Raw genomic sequence first — 14,839 nt, 5'->3', positions numbered from 1 at the left:
TGCCCCTGCCCAGAGCGCGGTGCTGGAGGCAGAGCTGCTGCGTAACCACGGCCGCTACGTGGTCACCCACACCAGTAAGGAAAGTCTCCACCGGTGCGCTCCATTCCAGGTGCAGAACCCGGCATTTTTCCTGTTAAATTCCCTGCCATTGATGATTGCCCAAAGCCCCCAACCCTCTGCAGGGCATCTGTCCCCCGAGGCAGTCACCAGTACCTCCCAGTTTGTTACTGGCAGCAAATTTGCTCAGGGTGTGTTCAACTGCAGCGACTGGCCTCCAGCCAGCTGCAGCCCCCTTCCCTACACCCTTTTGATGGCACTGTCCTTTAAATACTTTTCAATACCGCAAATAGCAACCAGGGTAACTTCCCCTATCATTTTTCCGGGTACTGAGGTTAGACTAACAAGGCTGTCGTTCCCTGGAAGGTACAAGCCCTCTTTGTAAACTGGGAAACAGCTGGCGAGCTTCCAGCCAGCGGGGACCTCCCCAGGCGCCCAGGACCTTGGGGAGATTGGGGTTGGGGAGGGGAAGGTTTCTGCTGTGACACCCACCGGCCCCAGGATGAATCCCAGCCAGTCCCACAGAGGACGTTCAACTGGTCCAACTGGTCCCTTGCGATTTCAGTGACCTCAAATGGAAAATCCCTGCCCCTGCAGCGGTGACCCTCCAACTCTGTTTGACACCCTTGGGCACACAGATAAGCAGGCGGTGCTTGGCAGTGCCAGGAGGGTTTGGAAGGGCAGGTGACCGGATCAGAGCAGATAAAAACGGAGAGGACGCCCGGAGAGACGAGCGCCCAAGGGACTCCGCCAGCCTGAGTGGATCTGCTTGCCCCGAGGACGAGAGGATGCTCCGTGTGGCTTTCGGCATCGGGGTCCTGCTGGCCCTGGTGGGCAGCACAGCCACGCAGGGCTGCGGTGAGTGTCAGCCCTCTCGCAGAGGCAGCGGAGCGGGACCGGTGGCCCTGCCAGGGGCTGCATGGAGGGGACGTGGGGTCTCTGGTGACCTGCCACCGTGAGTGCCAGCGGGGTTCCCGGCCCCTCTCCTTCCAGTTGCCCCGCAAGACCTGGTCTCCAAGCTGCTGCTCAGGCTGGAGAAGTCCGTCAAGAAGAACGAGCCACCAAACCCCAGCGTCCTGCTGGCCATGAACCTGGCCGGGGCCAGGGGCGGTAACACCCAAAAGTGGCTGCTCGATGCGCTACAGGAGGAGGCCGTGAAAAGAGCCCACAAAGGTAGGGAGGGGCGGGGGGTGCACCCCTGCCGCGGCACCCGGTCCCGGCGGCCGTGGTACCGCAGGTTTGGCACCGCCGGCTCTCTCCACCCCGGCCGAGGACCGGGGTGCCAGGTCCTGTCCCCTTTCATGCCCTGGCTGCTCTCTTGTCCCCGCAGACATGACCTCGGGAGAGGTGGCTCTGTACGTGCTCGCCCTCCTCTCCTCCTGCCAGGACCCCCAGCATGTCCACGCCTTGGGGCAAACCGTCGACCTGCTCCGCATCCTGCAGCAGAAAACGGACGAGGAGATGGCCACCCTGGGTACGCCGGGGTGGGAGGGAGGACCCAGGGTGCTGGGGGAGGCATCTCCCTCCCCGCGCCCCAGCTCCCCGTCAGCTCGCCACGCTTTGCTTTGCAGAGGTGAGCGGGCATCCCAAGACCACCCTGTACAGCTTGAGCCTGGACGCCCTGGGTCTGTGCCTCTCGGGGGCAAGCGGCTATGAAATGCCATCTGTGGCCCTGGCCAAGGAGGTGCTGAGCCCTGACAGCCACGTCTCCGTGGGTAAGGGTCCCCTCCGGCCCCATCGTGTCCCCTCCCCTCGCAAAGCGAGTTGTAGTGACGCCGGGATCTGGCAGACACCCGTGCCGTGGCGGCGCTGGCGCTGGCGTGCGCGTACGACCACATAAACCTCCACGACGTGCGGGACCTGCTCCAAAAGGCGCTGTCGACGGTGACCAACGGCTTCCTCAACGAGCAGGAGAAGCAGCATGGCATGATTGGGAACATCTACAGCATGGGGCTGGCCCTGCAGGTACAGGGTGCGGCTGCGGCGCTGCGGCGGCCCGGTGCCGCTCCCGGGGCTGCTCACGCCGCCTCCCTCCTCCTCCTCCTCCGCAGGCGCTGGAGGCCACGGTTAAGTTTTACGCCCCGCGGAAGTGGAACTGCGGCCAGGCCTTCTCCGTGGTGTACAGCCATGACTATCGCCAGCCCATGGCCATCGCCCAGGTCCTGCCTGCCCTCGTGGGCAGATCCTACCTGGAAGCGGCTGACCTGGACTGTGCCAGCACAACCCTGCACCTCCCGTTGTTCCTGTCCCCAGAGCTGGGTACAACCGAGGTTCTTAGAGGTACGGCTGGAGCATCCCCAGACCCCCCGGGGACGACGCTGCCGGACCTCCCCCCCACCCTATGGCAGGCACCCACCTTGCCCTTCTCCCCTCCCCGCAGCCCCCATCATGGTGCACTACTCCATCATCAACAACCTGCAGGGAACGCCCTTCAGCTACACCACCACCGTGCAGGTCCCGGGCGGCTCCACGCTGCTCACGGTGCTGCAGAAGGCAGAGAAGCAAAACCCCCAAACATTTAGGTGAGAGCCAGAGGGGCCAGGGCGGGGGGAACATGGCATCCCCCCGCCTCGCACCCAGCCCCGAGCCCTCCCGTTTCTCCGGCAGCTTCCAGACAGAGCAGATGTCCTGGGGGCCCATGGTGGTCTCCATCCACGGGCTGGCAGCCAACTCGGACGACAGAACCTACTGGCAGTTCCTCAGCGCCGGGGACCCCCTCTCGGAAGGTGGGCAGCCCAGGCTGGGGGGGCCGCGCCGGGGGTCTCGCTGCCCCGGCCTCACCTCTGTCCCTTCGCCGCAGGGGTCGGTAGCTACAAACCGCGGGACGGGGAGCACATCCAGGCCATCTTCAGCACCTACTGAAGCCCGCCGGCCCCAGCGTGAAGGCAATAAAGAGCCATTTGCAGCGCAGCCCCGTCTGTGTGTGTCTGAGGGGGGGGACGCAGGACCCAGACCCTCCGTGGGGACCACCCGAGGCCTCCGGGAGAGGGTTGGGGAAGGCCCTGGGAGGGACATGGGGGCCTCGACGGGACACCGAGGCGGAGCGGGGGGGTCCTGCCCGGCGGGGACCCATGGCCGGCCCGGGGTGGGGGTCCGGGGGCTACGCCGTGGAGGGAGACGGTGGGGTGGGATTCCGCCCGGAACTAACGTTCCCCTCCGCGTTTCCTGGGTGCGCCGAAGGGACGGACCGTTGTACCGGAAGTGTCCCCCGCCGGGCGGCTCCGGTGATCGGACCCCATGGCGGCGCCCTACAGGCACTTCCGGCCGTGCGGTGGCGCGGCTCGGGGATGTGGCGATGGCGGCTCCCGCGGTCGCTCCCGGCTGGAGGAGGTCGGGGAGCCTGGGCAGGGCTCCGCGGGGCCGCCGGGGCCGCTGGCTGCCCTGGGCGGCCGGGGGGAAGCGTGTCCGGGTGCCCGGGTCCCGGCGGAGGACGAGCCGGAGACGGGAGGGGGGGGCTCTGGCATCCGGACGCCCGGGCCCTCTCCCGGATGAACCGGGAGGCGTTGGGGTCCGGGAGTCCCGGGGCGGCTGTGGTGGCCGTGGGGGGATGTTGGGATCCGGAGGGGGTGGGTTGCGTCCCGTCCGACGCTGCCGGAGCCGCTCCCGGGAAGCGGGGCCGCCCCCCGGCCCCCCTCCCGCTGCATCAGGCCCCGCTCTGACCCCCCCGCTTTGTCCCCCAGGTCCCGGCGGCCTCACCGTCCCCCGGGCGGGCCTCAAGAAGCTCGTCCTGCCTCCGGACTACAGCGGTAAGGGGGACAGGCGAGGGGAGAGCCCCCCCCCGGGGATGCGGGGTCTGCCCCCGATCTGCTGCCGCCCCCACCGGGGCGTCCCGAGGCCGGTGACCCTCACACGCCTCTCCCCTGGCCAGGTATCACCTTCCCGGAGAAAACGAAGCTGAAGTTTATGGATAAGGTGCCAGCGGTGCCCAAGGTCAGGAGGGAGCCCCGGCAGCTGCGTGACATCCGCGGCCCATCCCAGGAGGCCACCGACTTCACCCAGGGGCAGTACGGGATCATGGTGAGCGGGACGGGGCCAGCCGGAGGCGACGGGGTGGCAAGGGGGAAGGGGCCGGGGGCTGCGTTTGGGCAGGAGGTGGGGAGGGGGCAGGAGCCGGAGCCCCCCCGTTTGGTGCTGAGCCCTCCCGTGGGTGGTAAAAACTCCAACCAAACCAGCAACAGGAGGGAACCGCTCTCAAACTGGCTCGGAAAAGCTGGATTGAGTGAGCCGCCTCCGTCAGGAAGCGCCTCAGTTTCCCCAGCGAGGGGATAAGATAATACCGAGCTTAAATTGGAAAGGCAGCTTTGAGACATGCTGGGTGAGGCCGCTCCCCCAAACGAAAGCGTGGGGGGCGGCCGGCTGCGAGCGCGGGGTGGCGCAGGGGAACCTCTGTCCCCCTCGCCCCGCCGGCGCCGCGTCCCTGAGCTGTCCCGTGCTTCCCCCGCAGGCCCTGGGGGGCGGGTACCTCCACTGGGGCCACTTCGAGATGATCCGCCTGACCATCGGCCGCAGCATGGACCCCAAGAGCATGTTCGCCATCTGGCGCGTGCCGGCTCCCTCCAAACCGGTGACACGGAAGAGCTTGGGACACCGCATGGGGGGCGGCAAGGGCCCCATCGATCACTACGTGACGGCGGTGAAGAGCGGGCGTTTGGTGGTGGAGGTAGGCGGGCGCTGCGAGTTTGGGGAGGTGAAACCCTTCCTGACGCAGGTGGCCAGGAAACTGCCCTTCCCCGCCGTCGCCGTCAGCCGCGACGGCCTCCAGCAGATGCGGCGGGAGGAAGAGGAGAAGAAACTCAACAACCAAAACCCCTGGACCTTCGAACGCGTCGTCACCGCCAACATGCTGGGGATGCGCAAGTACCTCAGCCCCTACGACCTGCGGCTGAAGGGACGCTACTGGGGCAAATTCTTCCTGAAACACAGGGTGTAACGAGCAGCTGGGGAGGGGGATGCCTTAATTAAACCTTCCCACGAGAACCTGCTGTGGTCCTTGGAGGCGCAAACGCGGGGGACGGGAGCAGCCCGGAGGTGATGAATGCATCGGGGCTTGTCTCCCGCTGCTGAGACCCCCGCCCCGCAGCAACGCAGCGCCCTGGAGCAGAGCGTGGGTGATCTTTTTATTCAGGAGGAGGGCTCCGGCGCGGGCGGCTGCACATCCGAAGAACCAGCGAGACAGAGAAGTCGCCGTAAACGAGCTCCGAGCCAGGGGAGAGGCTCCTCCTTCCACCCCGAGCAAGGCAGAGCCCCCTATGTCGCCCGCACGCTGTCCCGGGGAGGAACGCGGCTCCTCCGGCCGCTCTGTGCCACCGAGGAGGGGGCTGCTTTTCGCAGGGGCCACTGACCGGCGGCCAAATGGAGGATGGGAAGCGAGGGGGGACCTTGGGGCGTTCGCCCGGCGGTGGGAGGGAAGGGGGGAGCAGGGCGGGTGGTCTCCGTTCCTCCAGGGACGCGCGGGCTGCGGCAGAGGGATGGCCTCGGGGCTCCGGGGACGAGGGCTTGGCAGGCGGGTCCCAGGGCCGGCGGTTGGGATCTCACCGATGGCTGGAGCCGCAGGCGGATGCGGACGGGATCATCCGGGCGGCGGGGCAGGAGCGGGGAAAGGCCACCTGCAGTGGGGAGGAAGATGAGGCGCTGCTGAGGAAGGGGATGCGGCTCCCACCGCTGCGGCCGGCCCCGTCCCTCCCCGGTGTGGCTACCTGGGGACGCCCGGTCTCTGCCGATGCCTTACGGACGCACTGATGAGTCAAAGCGGGGTGAATCCCACCCGGCTCAACCCCACCGAGGCCTGAACCCCCTCTCTGGACATCGGGGGGGTACTGGGGACCCCGACTGCCACCCTCCTGCCGTGCGCCCCCTCACCTGGAGGGCAGCGGGCGGAGGGGTCTCAGGCGAAGATGCTCCCAATGCTGGCAGCCAAGATGACGGCGAGGATTATGCAGCATATCATGATCATGATCTTCTTCTGCGCGGGGAGAGAGGGGCCGTGAGGCGGAGCCGCGGGGCTGGGGAGGGGGGGACAAGGGACAGGGGCTGGGGGGGCGGCGGGGCAGGTGTGAGCTGGTTCTGCGGAGCACCGGGATGTGGCCGCGCCGGTGTCACCTTGAGACCGGCGGGGACGCGTCCCTATCACCGTGATTCACCCAAAACCATGCGGGAAGACGGCCTGGCCCGGCCCGGCAGAGCCCGTGGGGCTTGGGGGTGTCCCCAACCCGTCACATCTCCACCCCGAGGGGCTCCTTCGCTACGGCAGCCGAAAACGGAGGCCGGTCCCAGACCCTGGGTTCTCAGCCAAAGCCACCGGCCCGGCCACGATGCCACGGTTGCCCCCCTCAGCCTTGCTTTGGGTGTGTGGGACGCCAACACCCCACTTGCCCCGCAGCGCCCCGGCGTTGCGTTGTGCGCGGAGAGGAGAGGCGCAGGGAGGGCGTCAGCAGGGATCTTTATTGTCACGGGAATTAAATAACTGCGACCACCGCAGTCGGGCGACGTGCCAGCCGCAGACATCAAGGCCGAGAGGGGACGGGGTCGCCGGCGGCTCCGTCTGCCGCGGCACAGGGGACAGCGAAGCGCGGCCAGACACACCGGCAGCTGCTGGTGCCACCAAAGCCCCTGTCCTGACCGTATCCCTGTCCCTCGTCCTCCTGGGACGCCCGTGCGGGTCCGGCCCTCGCCTGCCCCGAGCAAGGCACCTCGTCTCCTCTCACCGGGGCCGTGGCACCGGCTGCCACATCCCTGCGGTGTCACGGTGCCGCCATGGCCCCCAGTCCCCTCGCTCCCCCCGGCAAGAGATGGGGGACCCAGAGAAGTTGATTTATCAGCAAAGGGAAAATAAATAGTTGAGTCCTGTCCCCTTCCCGCGGGGGACGCGAGGACAAGAGGGGTGGACCCCGGGGACCGGCAGGACAGCGGGGGCCGCAGGGGATGATCCGGTGGGGGAAAGCGCTCCGGCGATGGGAGCCCTCCATGGAGGAAAGGCGAGCCGGGGCCCGGGCAGGAGCCAGTAGGCGGGGGCTGAGGGCAGCAGGTCCGGGAGAAGTGGGGAGAGGAGGGGGCCAGGCTGCGGTGCCGGGGAGGGTCCCGCAGGGAGATGTCACCGCTGGGACGGTCGGAAGCGTCTGGAGGAGGGAAAGGGGGAGACGTTAGCCCCCAGCCGGAGCGGCCAGCGGGGAAGGGGACAGGGGCTGCAGCAGGGCCCTGCGGGGCCGGAGGGAGCGGGGATGGCAGAGACTGAGGTGGGGAACACGCAGCCAGGCGCTGAGCCGAAATCCAGACCCCGAAGCACCACGGATCCCCGAGCACCGCAGAGCCCCGAGCACCGCAGAGCCCCGAGCACCGCAGAGCCCCGAGCACCGCAGACCCGAGGCCGCCAGCCGGTGAGCACCCAGCACCCAGAGCTCAGCACCCCCAGCCCCAAAGGCAGCAGCAGAAACTGAAGCACCGGAGAGCCCGACCCCGGCACGGGGACGCAGAGCCCCACGGGCGGGCAGAGCAGCCCGGGCAGGGCATGATGGCAGGGCCAGCCCGGCCGTGCCTGCCCGCTGTCCCCGAGCCCTCCGGGGTCCTGTGGCCCCGCGGTGGGGCTCCCCTGTCCCCCAACACTTACAGACCACAGCCCCTGCCTTGGGATCTATTTCTTGTTTAGCCCCACAGAAAGTCCGATGATGAGGGCAACTATCCCCAGCAAGAGCGCCACTACCACCGCCAAAATCAGCATCTTCTGGAGGGGGCAAAAGGGGAGACGGGAGAGGGTTACGCCTGCCCCGTGCGGGGAGGAACGGAGAGGAGAGGTGGGCACGGAGGAGCCCAGAAAAGCCAGAGATGCTGCAGACCCGGGGACAGGGCAGGAGGGGCTGAGCCCTCACCAGCTCATCACACCTGGGGGTAGGAGGGGGCTCAGGGCTGGGGAGGGGGACAGAGAGGGACAAAGCTGCCAACCCCCATGGAGGTTACAAGGGAGGAGCAGGGACCAGTTGGGGTGGCTGGGGGTCACTGGGGAAAGGTGGGAGCCACTGGGGTCACCTGGGAGACCGCTGCGGGTAGCTGGGGACACGAGGGGTGGCTAGGGGACAGAAGGGGTGGCTGGGGGACACAAGAAGCAGCTAGGGTCACAAGAGGGTCTCAGGGCCACTGGAAGATACTGGGGGCACTGGGAGATGTGAAGGCATGCTGAGGGACAGAGCGGGACACTGGGGGTGCCTTTGGGATGCTGGGGGCTATGGAGGGGACGCTGGGGGACACTGGGGCCGTTGGTCCGTCTCACCCTCCTGGCCTCACTTTGGTACTTCACGGCCTTTTTGGTGTCGGCCACGGCCCGCTCCACGAAGCCGACGGACTGGTCCATGTTGTTCTCTATGCGGTCGATCATGGCTCCCTACGGGGCGCGGGGGGCGGCGGGGCGGAGGCAGAGAGAGACAGAAAGAGAGGGGGGGACACGCTGAGAGCACCCAGGGGTGCTGGCACCCACCCACCTTGCGCGCCTGGCCCTGGTACTGGAGCGCCTTCTTCGTCTGCTGGTTCGCCTGCTCCACGTGCTCGGCCGTGTGCATCACGTACTGCTCCACGTTATCCAGCAGCCCACCCTACGGGGACAGGAGAGGGGACGCGCTCAGCAGGGACCCCATGACGCGGCCCCACGGCACGTGGCACGGCCCCACGGCGCAGGTACTCACCCTTCCCCGGTGCACACAGCGGCTCCTCGCATTGCATGGGGGGGACAGAGAGGGGCTGAGAGAGGGGCCAGGACCACCGCGCTGTGGGGCGCACCGCTGCCTCCCCCCCCAGATCCCCACGGGCTCGGGTGCTGGGTGGCCCCAGGGGGACCTGTGGACCCCACGTGGCTCCGTGCCTGGGTCCTGCTGCACGGGTCCCTGTGCTGCCCTGTGTGGCCCGTGCAGGTGCCCACGTGGCTCTGTGCCACCCTGTGTCCCCATGGAGCCCTGTGCAGCCCTGCGTGCCACTCCCTGGGCGGCTTCATGCACGGGTCCCTCCTCATCCTCATGCACAGGTCCCTGCTCATCCCCATGCAGCCCATGCACAGGTCCCTGCTTGTCCCCATGCACAGGTCCCTCCTCGTCCCCGTGCAGCCCATGTGCAGGTCCCTGCTCGTCCCCATGCAGCCCATGCACAGATCTCTGTCCCCATGTGCAGGTCCCTGCTCGTCCCCATGCACAGGTCCCTGCTCGTCCCCGTGCAGCCCATGCACAGATCTCTGTCCCCATGCACAGGTCCCTGCTTGTCCCCATGGATCCCACGCACAGGTCCCTGCTCGTCCCCATGCAGCGCACGCACAGGTTCCTGCCTGTCCCCGTGCATCCCATGTGCAGGTCCCTGCTTGTCTCCATGCACAGGGCCCTGCTCGTCCCCATGCAGCCCATGCACAGATCTCTGTCCCCATGCACATGTCCCTGCTTGTCCCCATGGATCCCATGCAAAGGTCCCTGCTCGTCCCCACGCACAGGTCCCTGCCCGTCCCCGTGCAGCCCGTACCTGGTTCTCCACCAGCATGGCGATGTCGACGAACATGTCGTGGAGCTCCTTGATGCTGCTCTCCAGCCGCACGATGTCCTTGTGCCGCCCCTCGATCTCGCTCAGCGCTTGCTTCGAGATCTGCGAGTCCATGATCTGCAACGGGACAGGACCGGCAAGGGGACGGTGGCCGTCAGCAGGGGTGTCCTGGTCCCCGGTGGCCCCCCCCGGCCCCCCGGTGTGGCGGGCGCTCACCCCCGAGGTGAAGATGGAGGGGTTCCCGCTCTCCAGCATCTCCTCCAGCTCCTCGTCCGTCGTGTTCTTGCCGGCTGCGGGAACGGGGAGGGGTCAGCGGTGGGCACAGGCCCCGCCCACTCCATCAAAAGGGGCGGGGTCTGCAGTGCCTGGCCCCACCCATTTTACCAAAGGGGCGGGGTCTGTAGGGCAGGGCCCCACCCACTTTGCCAAAAGGGGGCGGGGTCTTTGGGGTCTGGCACCACCCGTTTCACCAAACGGGCGTGGTCAAGTGGGGAGACCCCGCCCACTTCGCCCGAGGGGCGGGGCCTGAGGGGGCGGGGGCACGCACTGATCTCGAGCTGGCGCTGGATCCGGCCCTTGCTGCGCTCCCGGAAGTCGACCTGCGCCTCGTTGTACTTGGTCATGACGTCAACGAACTTGCGGGACAGGACCGAGTGCTGGGGACGGGGACAGGGACATGGGGCTGGGGACACCCCGGGCTGGCACCTCCCCGGCCCCCGGGGGACAGGACCCAGTGCTGAGGACAGGGATGGGGACAGGGACACCCCGGGCACGGCATGTCCCAACCCCAGGGGAGAGGACCCAGTGTTGGGGACAGGGACAAGGACGTGGGGCTGGGGACACCCTGGGCTGGCACCTCCCCAGCCCCCGGGGGACAGGACCCAGCGTTGGGGGTGGGGATGGGGACAGGGACACCCCAGGCATGGCATGTCCCAACCCCAGGGGACAGGACCCAGTGTTGGGGATGGGGACGAGGACATGGGGCTGGGGACACCCCGGGCATGGCACCTCCCTGGGCCCCCAGGGGACAGGACCGACTGGTGGGGACAGGGACAAGGACATGGGACACCCCAGGCATGGCATGTCCAACCCCGGGGGACAGGACCCACTGCTGGGGACAGGGATGGGGACAGGGACACCCCGGGCACGGCATGTCCCAACCCCAGGGGAGAGGACCCAGTGTTGGGGACAGGGACAAGGACGTGGGGCTGGGGACACCCTGGGCTGGCACCTCCCCAGCCCCCGGGGGACAGGACCCAGCGTTGGGGGTGGGGATGGGGACAGGGACACCCCAGGCATGGCATGTCCCAACCCCAGGGGACAGGACCCAGTGTTGGGGATGGGGACGAGGACATGGGGCTGGGGACACCCCGGGCATGGCACCTCCCTGGGCCCCCAGGGGACAGGACCGACTGGTGGGGACAGGGACAAGGACATGGGACACCCCAGGCATGGCATGTCCAACCCCGGGGGACAGGACCCACTGCTGGGGACAGGGATGGGGACACGAGACACCCCAGGCATGGCATGTCCCAGCCCCAGGGGACAGGACCGAGCGCTGGGGACAGGGACGGGGACAGGGACAGGGACAGGGACACGGGACACCCTGGGCATGGCATGACCCAGCCCCAGGGGACAGGACCCATTGCTGGGGACAGGGATGGGGACACGGGACACCCTGGGCATGGCCTGTCCCCATGGGCCGTTTTCCCAGCGGACAGGACCAAGGACAGGGGCTTGAGGCTGGGGACACCCTGGGCATGGCACAGCCCCGGGGGACAGGACCCAGTGCTGCAGAGAGAGATGGGGACATGGGACACCCCAGGCATGGCATGTCCCAGCCCCGGGGGACAGGACTGAGTGCTGGGGACAGGGACACGGGACACCCTGGCCATAGCATGTCCCAGCCCTGGGGGACAGGACTGAGTGCTGGGGACAGGGGACACCCTGGCCATGGCATGTCCAACCCCGGGGGACAGGACTGAGTGCTGGGGACAGGGGACACCCTGGCCATGGCATGTCCAACCCCGGGGGACAGGACTGAGTGCTGGGGACAGGGGACACCCTGGCCATGGCATGTCCAACCCCAGGGGACAGGACCCATTGCTGTGGACAGGGATGGGGATGTGGGACACCCTGGGCATGGCGTGTCCCAGCCCTGGGGGACAGGACTGAGTGCTGGGGACAGGGGACACCCTGGCCATGGCATGTCCAACCCCAGGGGACAGGACTGAGTGCTGGGGACAGGGGACACTCTGGCCATGGCATGTCCAACCCCGGGGGACAGGACCCATTGCTGTGGACAGGGATGGGGACATGGGACACCCTGGGCATGGCCTGTCCCCATGGGCCGTTTTCCCAGCGGACAGGACCAAGGACAGGGGCTTGAGGCTGGGGACACCCTGGGCATGGCACAGCCCCGGGGGACAGGACCCAGTGCTGCAGAGAGAGATGGGGACACGGGACACCCCAGGCATGGCATGTCCCAGCCCCGGGGGACAGGGACACCCCAGGCAAGGCACGTGCCAGACCCGGGGGACAGGAGCAAGGACAGGGGTGTGACGCTGGGGACGCCCCCGGCATGGCACAGCCCCAACCCAGGGGACAAGATGGGGATGGGGAGTCAGAGCAGTGACACTCTGGGCATGGCGTGTCCCCAGCCCCAGGAGACAGGACAGGACAAGGGGACAGGGCCATGAGACCCAGGGGACCCAGGTTACGGCATGTCCCAGCCCATGAGGGACAGAGTGTTGGGGACAGGACAGAGGGACACAAAGCCTGGGACGGGATGCTGGGGACAGAGATGGGAGACCTGGGGACACCTGGGACATGCCACATCTCCAGCCCGTGGAGGACAGGGTGGGACAGGGCGCTCAGGACCTGGGGGTGCTGCGTGGGGACAGCCCCGGCAGCGGGTGCCAGGGACCAGAGCTCACCTGGGACTTGCGTATCCGGAGGTCAGCGGAGGATCGTGCCTCGTCCTGCTCGATGTTCCTCTCCATGCCTGGCGGGAGCCGGATCCCAGTCTGTCAGGGACCTTCCCCACCCGCCCCAGTGTCCCCAGCACACCCTGCCCTTCCCATGGGGACAGGGGGACCCGCGGGGCTGGGTGGCACGGCGGCAGGGACGCGGCCACTCACTCTTTAGCTTGTTGCGGACGCTGTTGGCCATTTTCTTGATTTCCGCCGTCAGCTGCTCCAGCTCATCTTTGGTCTCTGCGGGGTCACGGCACATGAGATGGGAAAGCCACCGCGGGAACGTCCCTGGGAAGGGGACCCGTAACCCGGGGAGGGGGACACGCGGCCACCGCACTCACTCTGCTCGGGGATGGGGGCCGAGAGGATGATGCTGTAGATCTTCTTGGCCTCCTCCACGTTCTCCGAGATCTTGTCGATGTTTTGCCGGGTCTCCTCGATCTAGACAAGCCGGGGACGATGAGGGGGGGGGTCGGTGGCAGCCCTGCGCCCCCCGGCCCCGCGCCCGCCCTCCCTCACCTCCGAGAAGAACTCGTCCATGAACGCCGTGTTGTCCACGGCGATCTCCAGCTCCTCGGTGTCATCGTCCGTGTCCTGCTTCTGCGGGGTAAAGCGGGCAGCGGCTCAGGGGTGGCATCCCCCTGCCCACACCCGGGGACCCTGGGGACACCCCCCGGGTGACAGCCACCCTGCAGGGCCACGGTGGCCACCAGCCAGCCCAGCTCGGCAGCATCAGAGGGGGACGTGGCGGGAGCAGGCATGGGGACGCAGTGGCCCAGCGGGGGACATCTGCAGCGGGGGGGGGGACACCGAGCTCGTCTCACATCTGGCTGCGCACGGCCAGGGAATTAAGGGATTGCTGGGCTTGGCTGGAGGGAGGGGACGGGGACGGGGACAGGGACGGGACAGGGGTTTATGACCCCAGCCTTCGTCCTGCGGCAGGTCTGAGCATCTCGGGGCTCAGCGGGGGGCCCAAAGGTGGCTGTTGCCCATCACCCTGGCATCACGTCTGGCCCCCAATCCACAGACTCCCAGCTCCGTCCCTTCCCGGGGTGGCAGCCCCAGCCCCTCCGCCTCCCCTCGCCCCCCTCAGCTCCGCCAGCACCCCGGGGGGTGCCCGGTGCCCGGCTGCGGTGTCCCCAGAGAGGGGGACAGGCCCCGGTTGGGGACCCCTGCCCCCCCGCCTCCTTCCACCAGAGTAAAAATAAAATTAATCCCTTCTCTCCCTCCCAAGGGTTTTATCTGATGGCTTCGTAATCCCCGCTAAATCCCCGCCAAGCCTCCCTGCCACGGCTGCCCACCCCACGCTGGGGCCCAGGGTGCAGGGTGGGGGGCTGCTGGGACCCCCACTGCCCCGGGGGGAGCTGACACCAGGGCAGGAAGGTCCCCAGGGAGCGGGGGGACAGCGGGGCCCCACGGCAGGGCGGGCGCGGGAGGAGGAAGCAACGATGGTGGCGGGGAGCGCGGCGAGGCGTGGGGTGCAGGATGGGGTGCTGGCCACAGCGGGCACCCCACATCCGCTCCCAGCCCCCCAAAGGATGGACACCCCATGCAGGGTGTCTCCCCATTGCACCCCACAGCTTGGGGGGTACAGCCCTCGCCTGGGGGGTGATCTCCCCCCAAAATACCCTCCCCACCCCAAAATGACACAGAGGGCTGACCCCCCTGGTCCCCTCTGCCTGACACCCCCATTGCCGTGGGGCTGGCTCTCAGGGCCCCCCATCCCTGTGGTGTCCCCGTCCACCGTGGGGTGGGGTCTCAGGGACCCCCCTGTCCCCCTGACAGCCCCATGCACAGGTGTCGGTGACATCCATCCCCATCATGTCCCCATCCACCACAGACCTGGGTTTTGGGGTCTCCCGTCCCCGTGATGCCCCCATGCACCATGGGGTGGGGGCTCAGGGACCCCCATTCCCGTGACACCCCCAGCTGGGACCCCCACACCGCGAGGTGTCCCCCATCCCCTCTCTACCCCGGGGGTCTCTCACCGCCTTGAGCTGCTCCAGCCGATCCTTCATGGTGCCCCCGAGGGCTGGCGGGGCGCGGGGAGGGTCCCCGTCCTCGCCCACCGCAGGGATGGGGGATGCCGCCCTCGGTCCTCCCCGGCCGGCTGGGCCTCCTACATCCAGACGAGGTGACGGGTGGCCCTGTCCCCCGTCCCTGTCCCCAAGCCCCGGGCTGTCCCTTTGCTAATCCCCAGTGACAGGCACAAGGAAGGAAGGCGCCGAGGGGAGGGACGAGGTGGAGCCACCCTTCACCTGGGACACCCGGGGACACCGGCTCCGTTAAAGGCGACGGTTGTG

General features: G+C 68.0%; 3 protein-coding genes across 3 annotated transcripts; 2 read left to right on the top strand and 1 right to left on the bottom strand.

The window, feature by feature from the left end:
• Positions 1-845: 845 nt before the first annotated feature.
• Positions 846-2,919, top strand: CBLIF (cobalamin binding intrinsic factor; the record flags this gene model as incomplete). Its single annotated transcript, XM_082316925.1, is given in 9 exon segments — positions 846-915; positions 1,051-1,230; positions 1,388-1,531; positions 1,629-1,772; positions 1,847-2,022; positions 2,109-2,354; positions 2,356-2,579; positions 2,665-2,783; positions 2,858-2,919. Coding segments are annotated over 9 exon segments (1,365 nt in total).
• Positions 2,920-3,294: 375 nt separating this feature from the next.
• On the top strand, positions 3,295-5,026 carry MRPL16 (mitochondrial ribosomal protein L16; the record flags this gene model as incomplete). Its single annotated transcript, XM_082317744.1, is given in 5 exon segments — positions 3,295-3,319; positions 3,322-3,387; positions 3,738-3,803; positions 3,926-4,074; positions 4,502-5,026. Coding segments are annotated over 5 exon segments (792 nt in total). The 3' UTR covers positions 4,988-5,026.
• A 1,987-nt stretch (positions 5,027-7,013) lies between these two features.
• Positions 7,014-14,801, bottom strand: STX3 (syntaxin 3). The gene is made up of 11 exons (XM_082317130.1): positions 14,525-14,801; positions 13,056-13,136; positions 12,878-12,977; positions 12,702-12,776; positions 12,498-12,565; positions 10,109-10,217; positions 9,778-9,851; positions 9,544-9,678; positions 8,526-8,636; positions 7,661-7,774; positions 7,014-7,172 (listed from the first exon to the last, which is right to left on the bottom strand). The coding sequence occupies exons 1-10, from the start codon at positions 14,552-14,554 to the stop codon at positions 7,685-7,687; spliced, it is 873 nt and encodes a 290-aa protein (XP_082173256.1). The 5' UTR covers positions 14,555-14,801; the 3' UTR covers positions 7,014-7,172; positions 7,661-7,684.
• Between the last annotated feature and the right edge of the window lie 38 nt (positions 14,802-14,839).

Source organism: Platalea leucorodia (genome assembly GCF_965183815.1).
Source record: "Platalea leucorodia genome assembly, chromosome: 7".
Lineage (NCBI taxonomy): Eukaryota > Metazoa > Chordata > Aves > Pelecaniformes > Threskiornithidae > Platalea > Platalea leucorodia.
This window is presented reverse-complemented; position numbering and strand designations above follow the sequence as displayed.

What these genes read in the sequence shown, in the direction of transcription:
- STX3 (XM_082317130.1), bottom strand. Translation starts at nt 14,554, where the DNA reads ATGAAGGATCGGCTGGAGCAGCTCAAGGCG. An exon ending in CGTCCGCAACAAGCTAAAGA is followed by an intron (nt 12,566 to 12,701) that starts GTGAGTGGCCGC and finishes GGCTCCCGCCAG; the next exon opens with GCATGGAGAGGAACATCGAG. An exon ending in CCAGCGCCAGCTCGAGATCA is followed by an intron (nt 9,852 to 10,108) that starts GTGCGTGCCCCC and finishes CCGTTCCCGCAG; the next exon opens with CCGGCAAGAACACGACGGAC.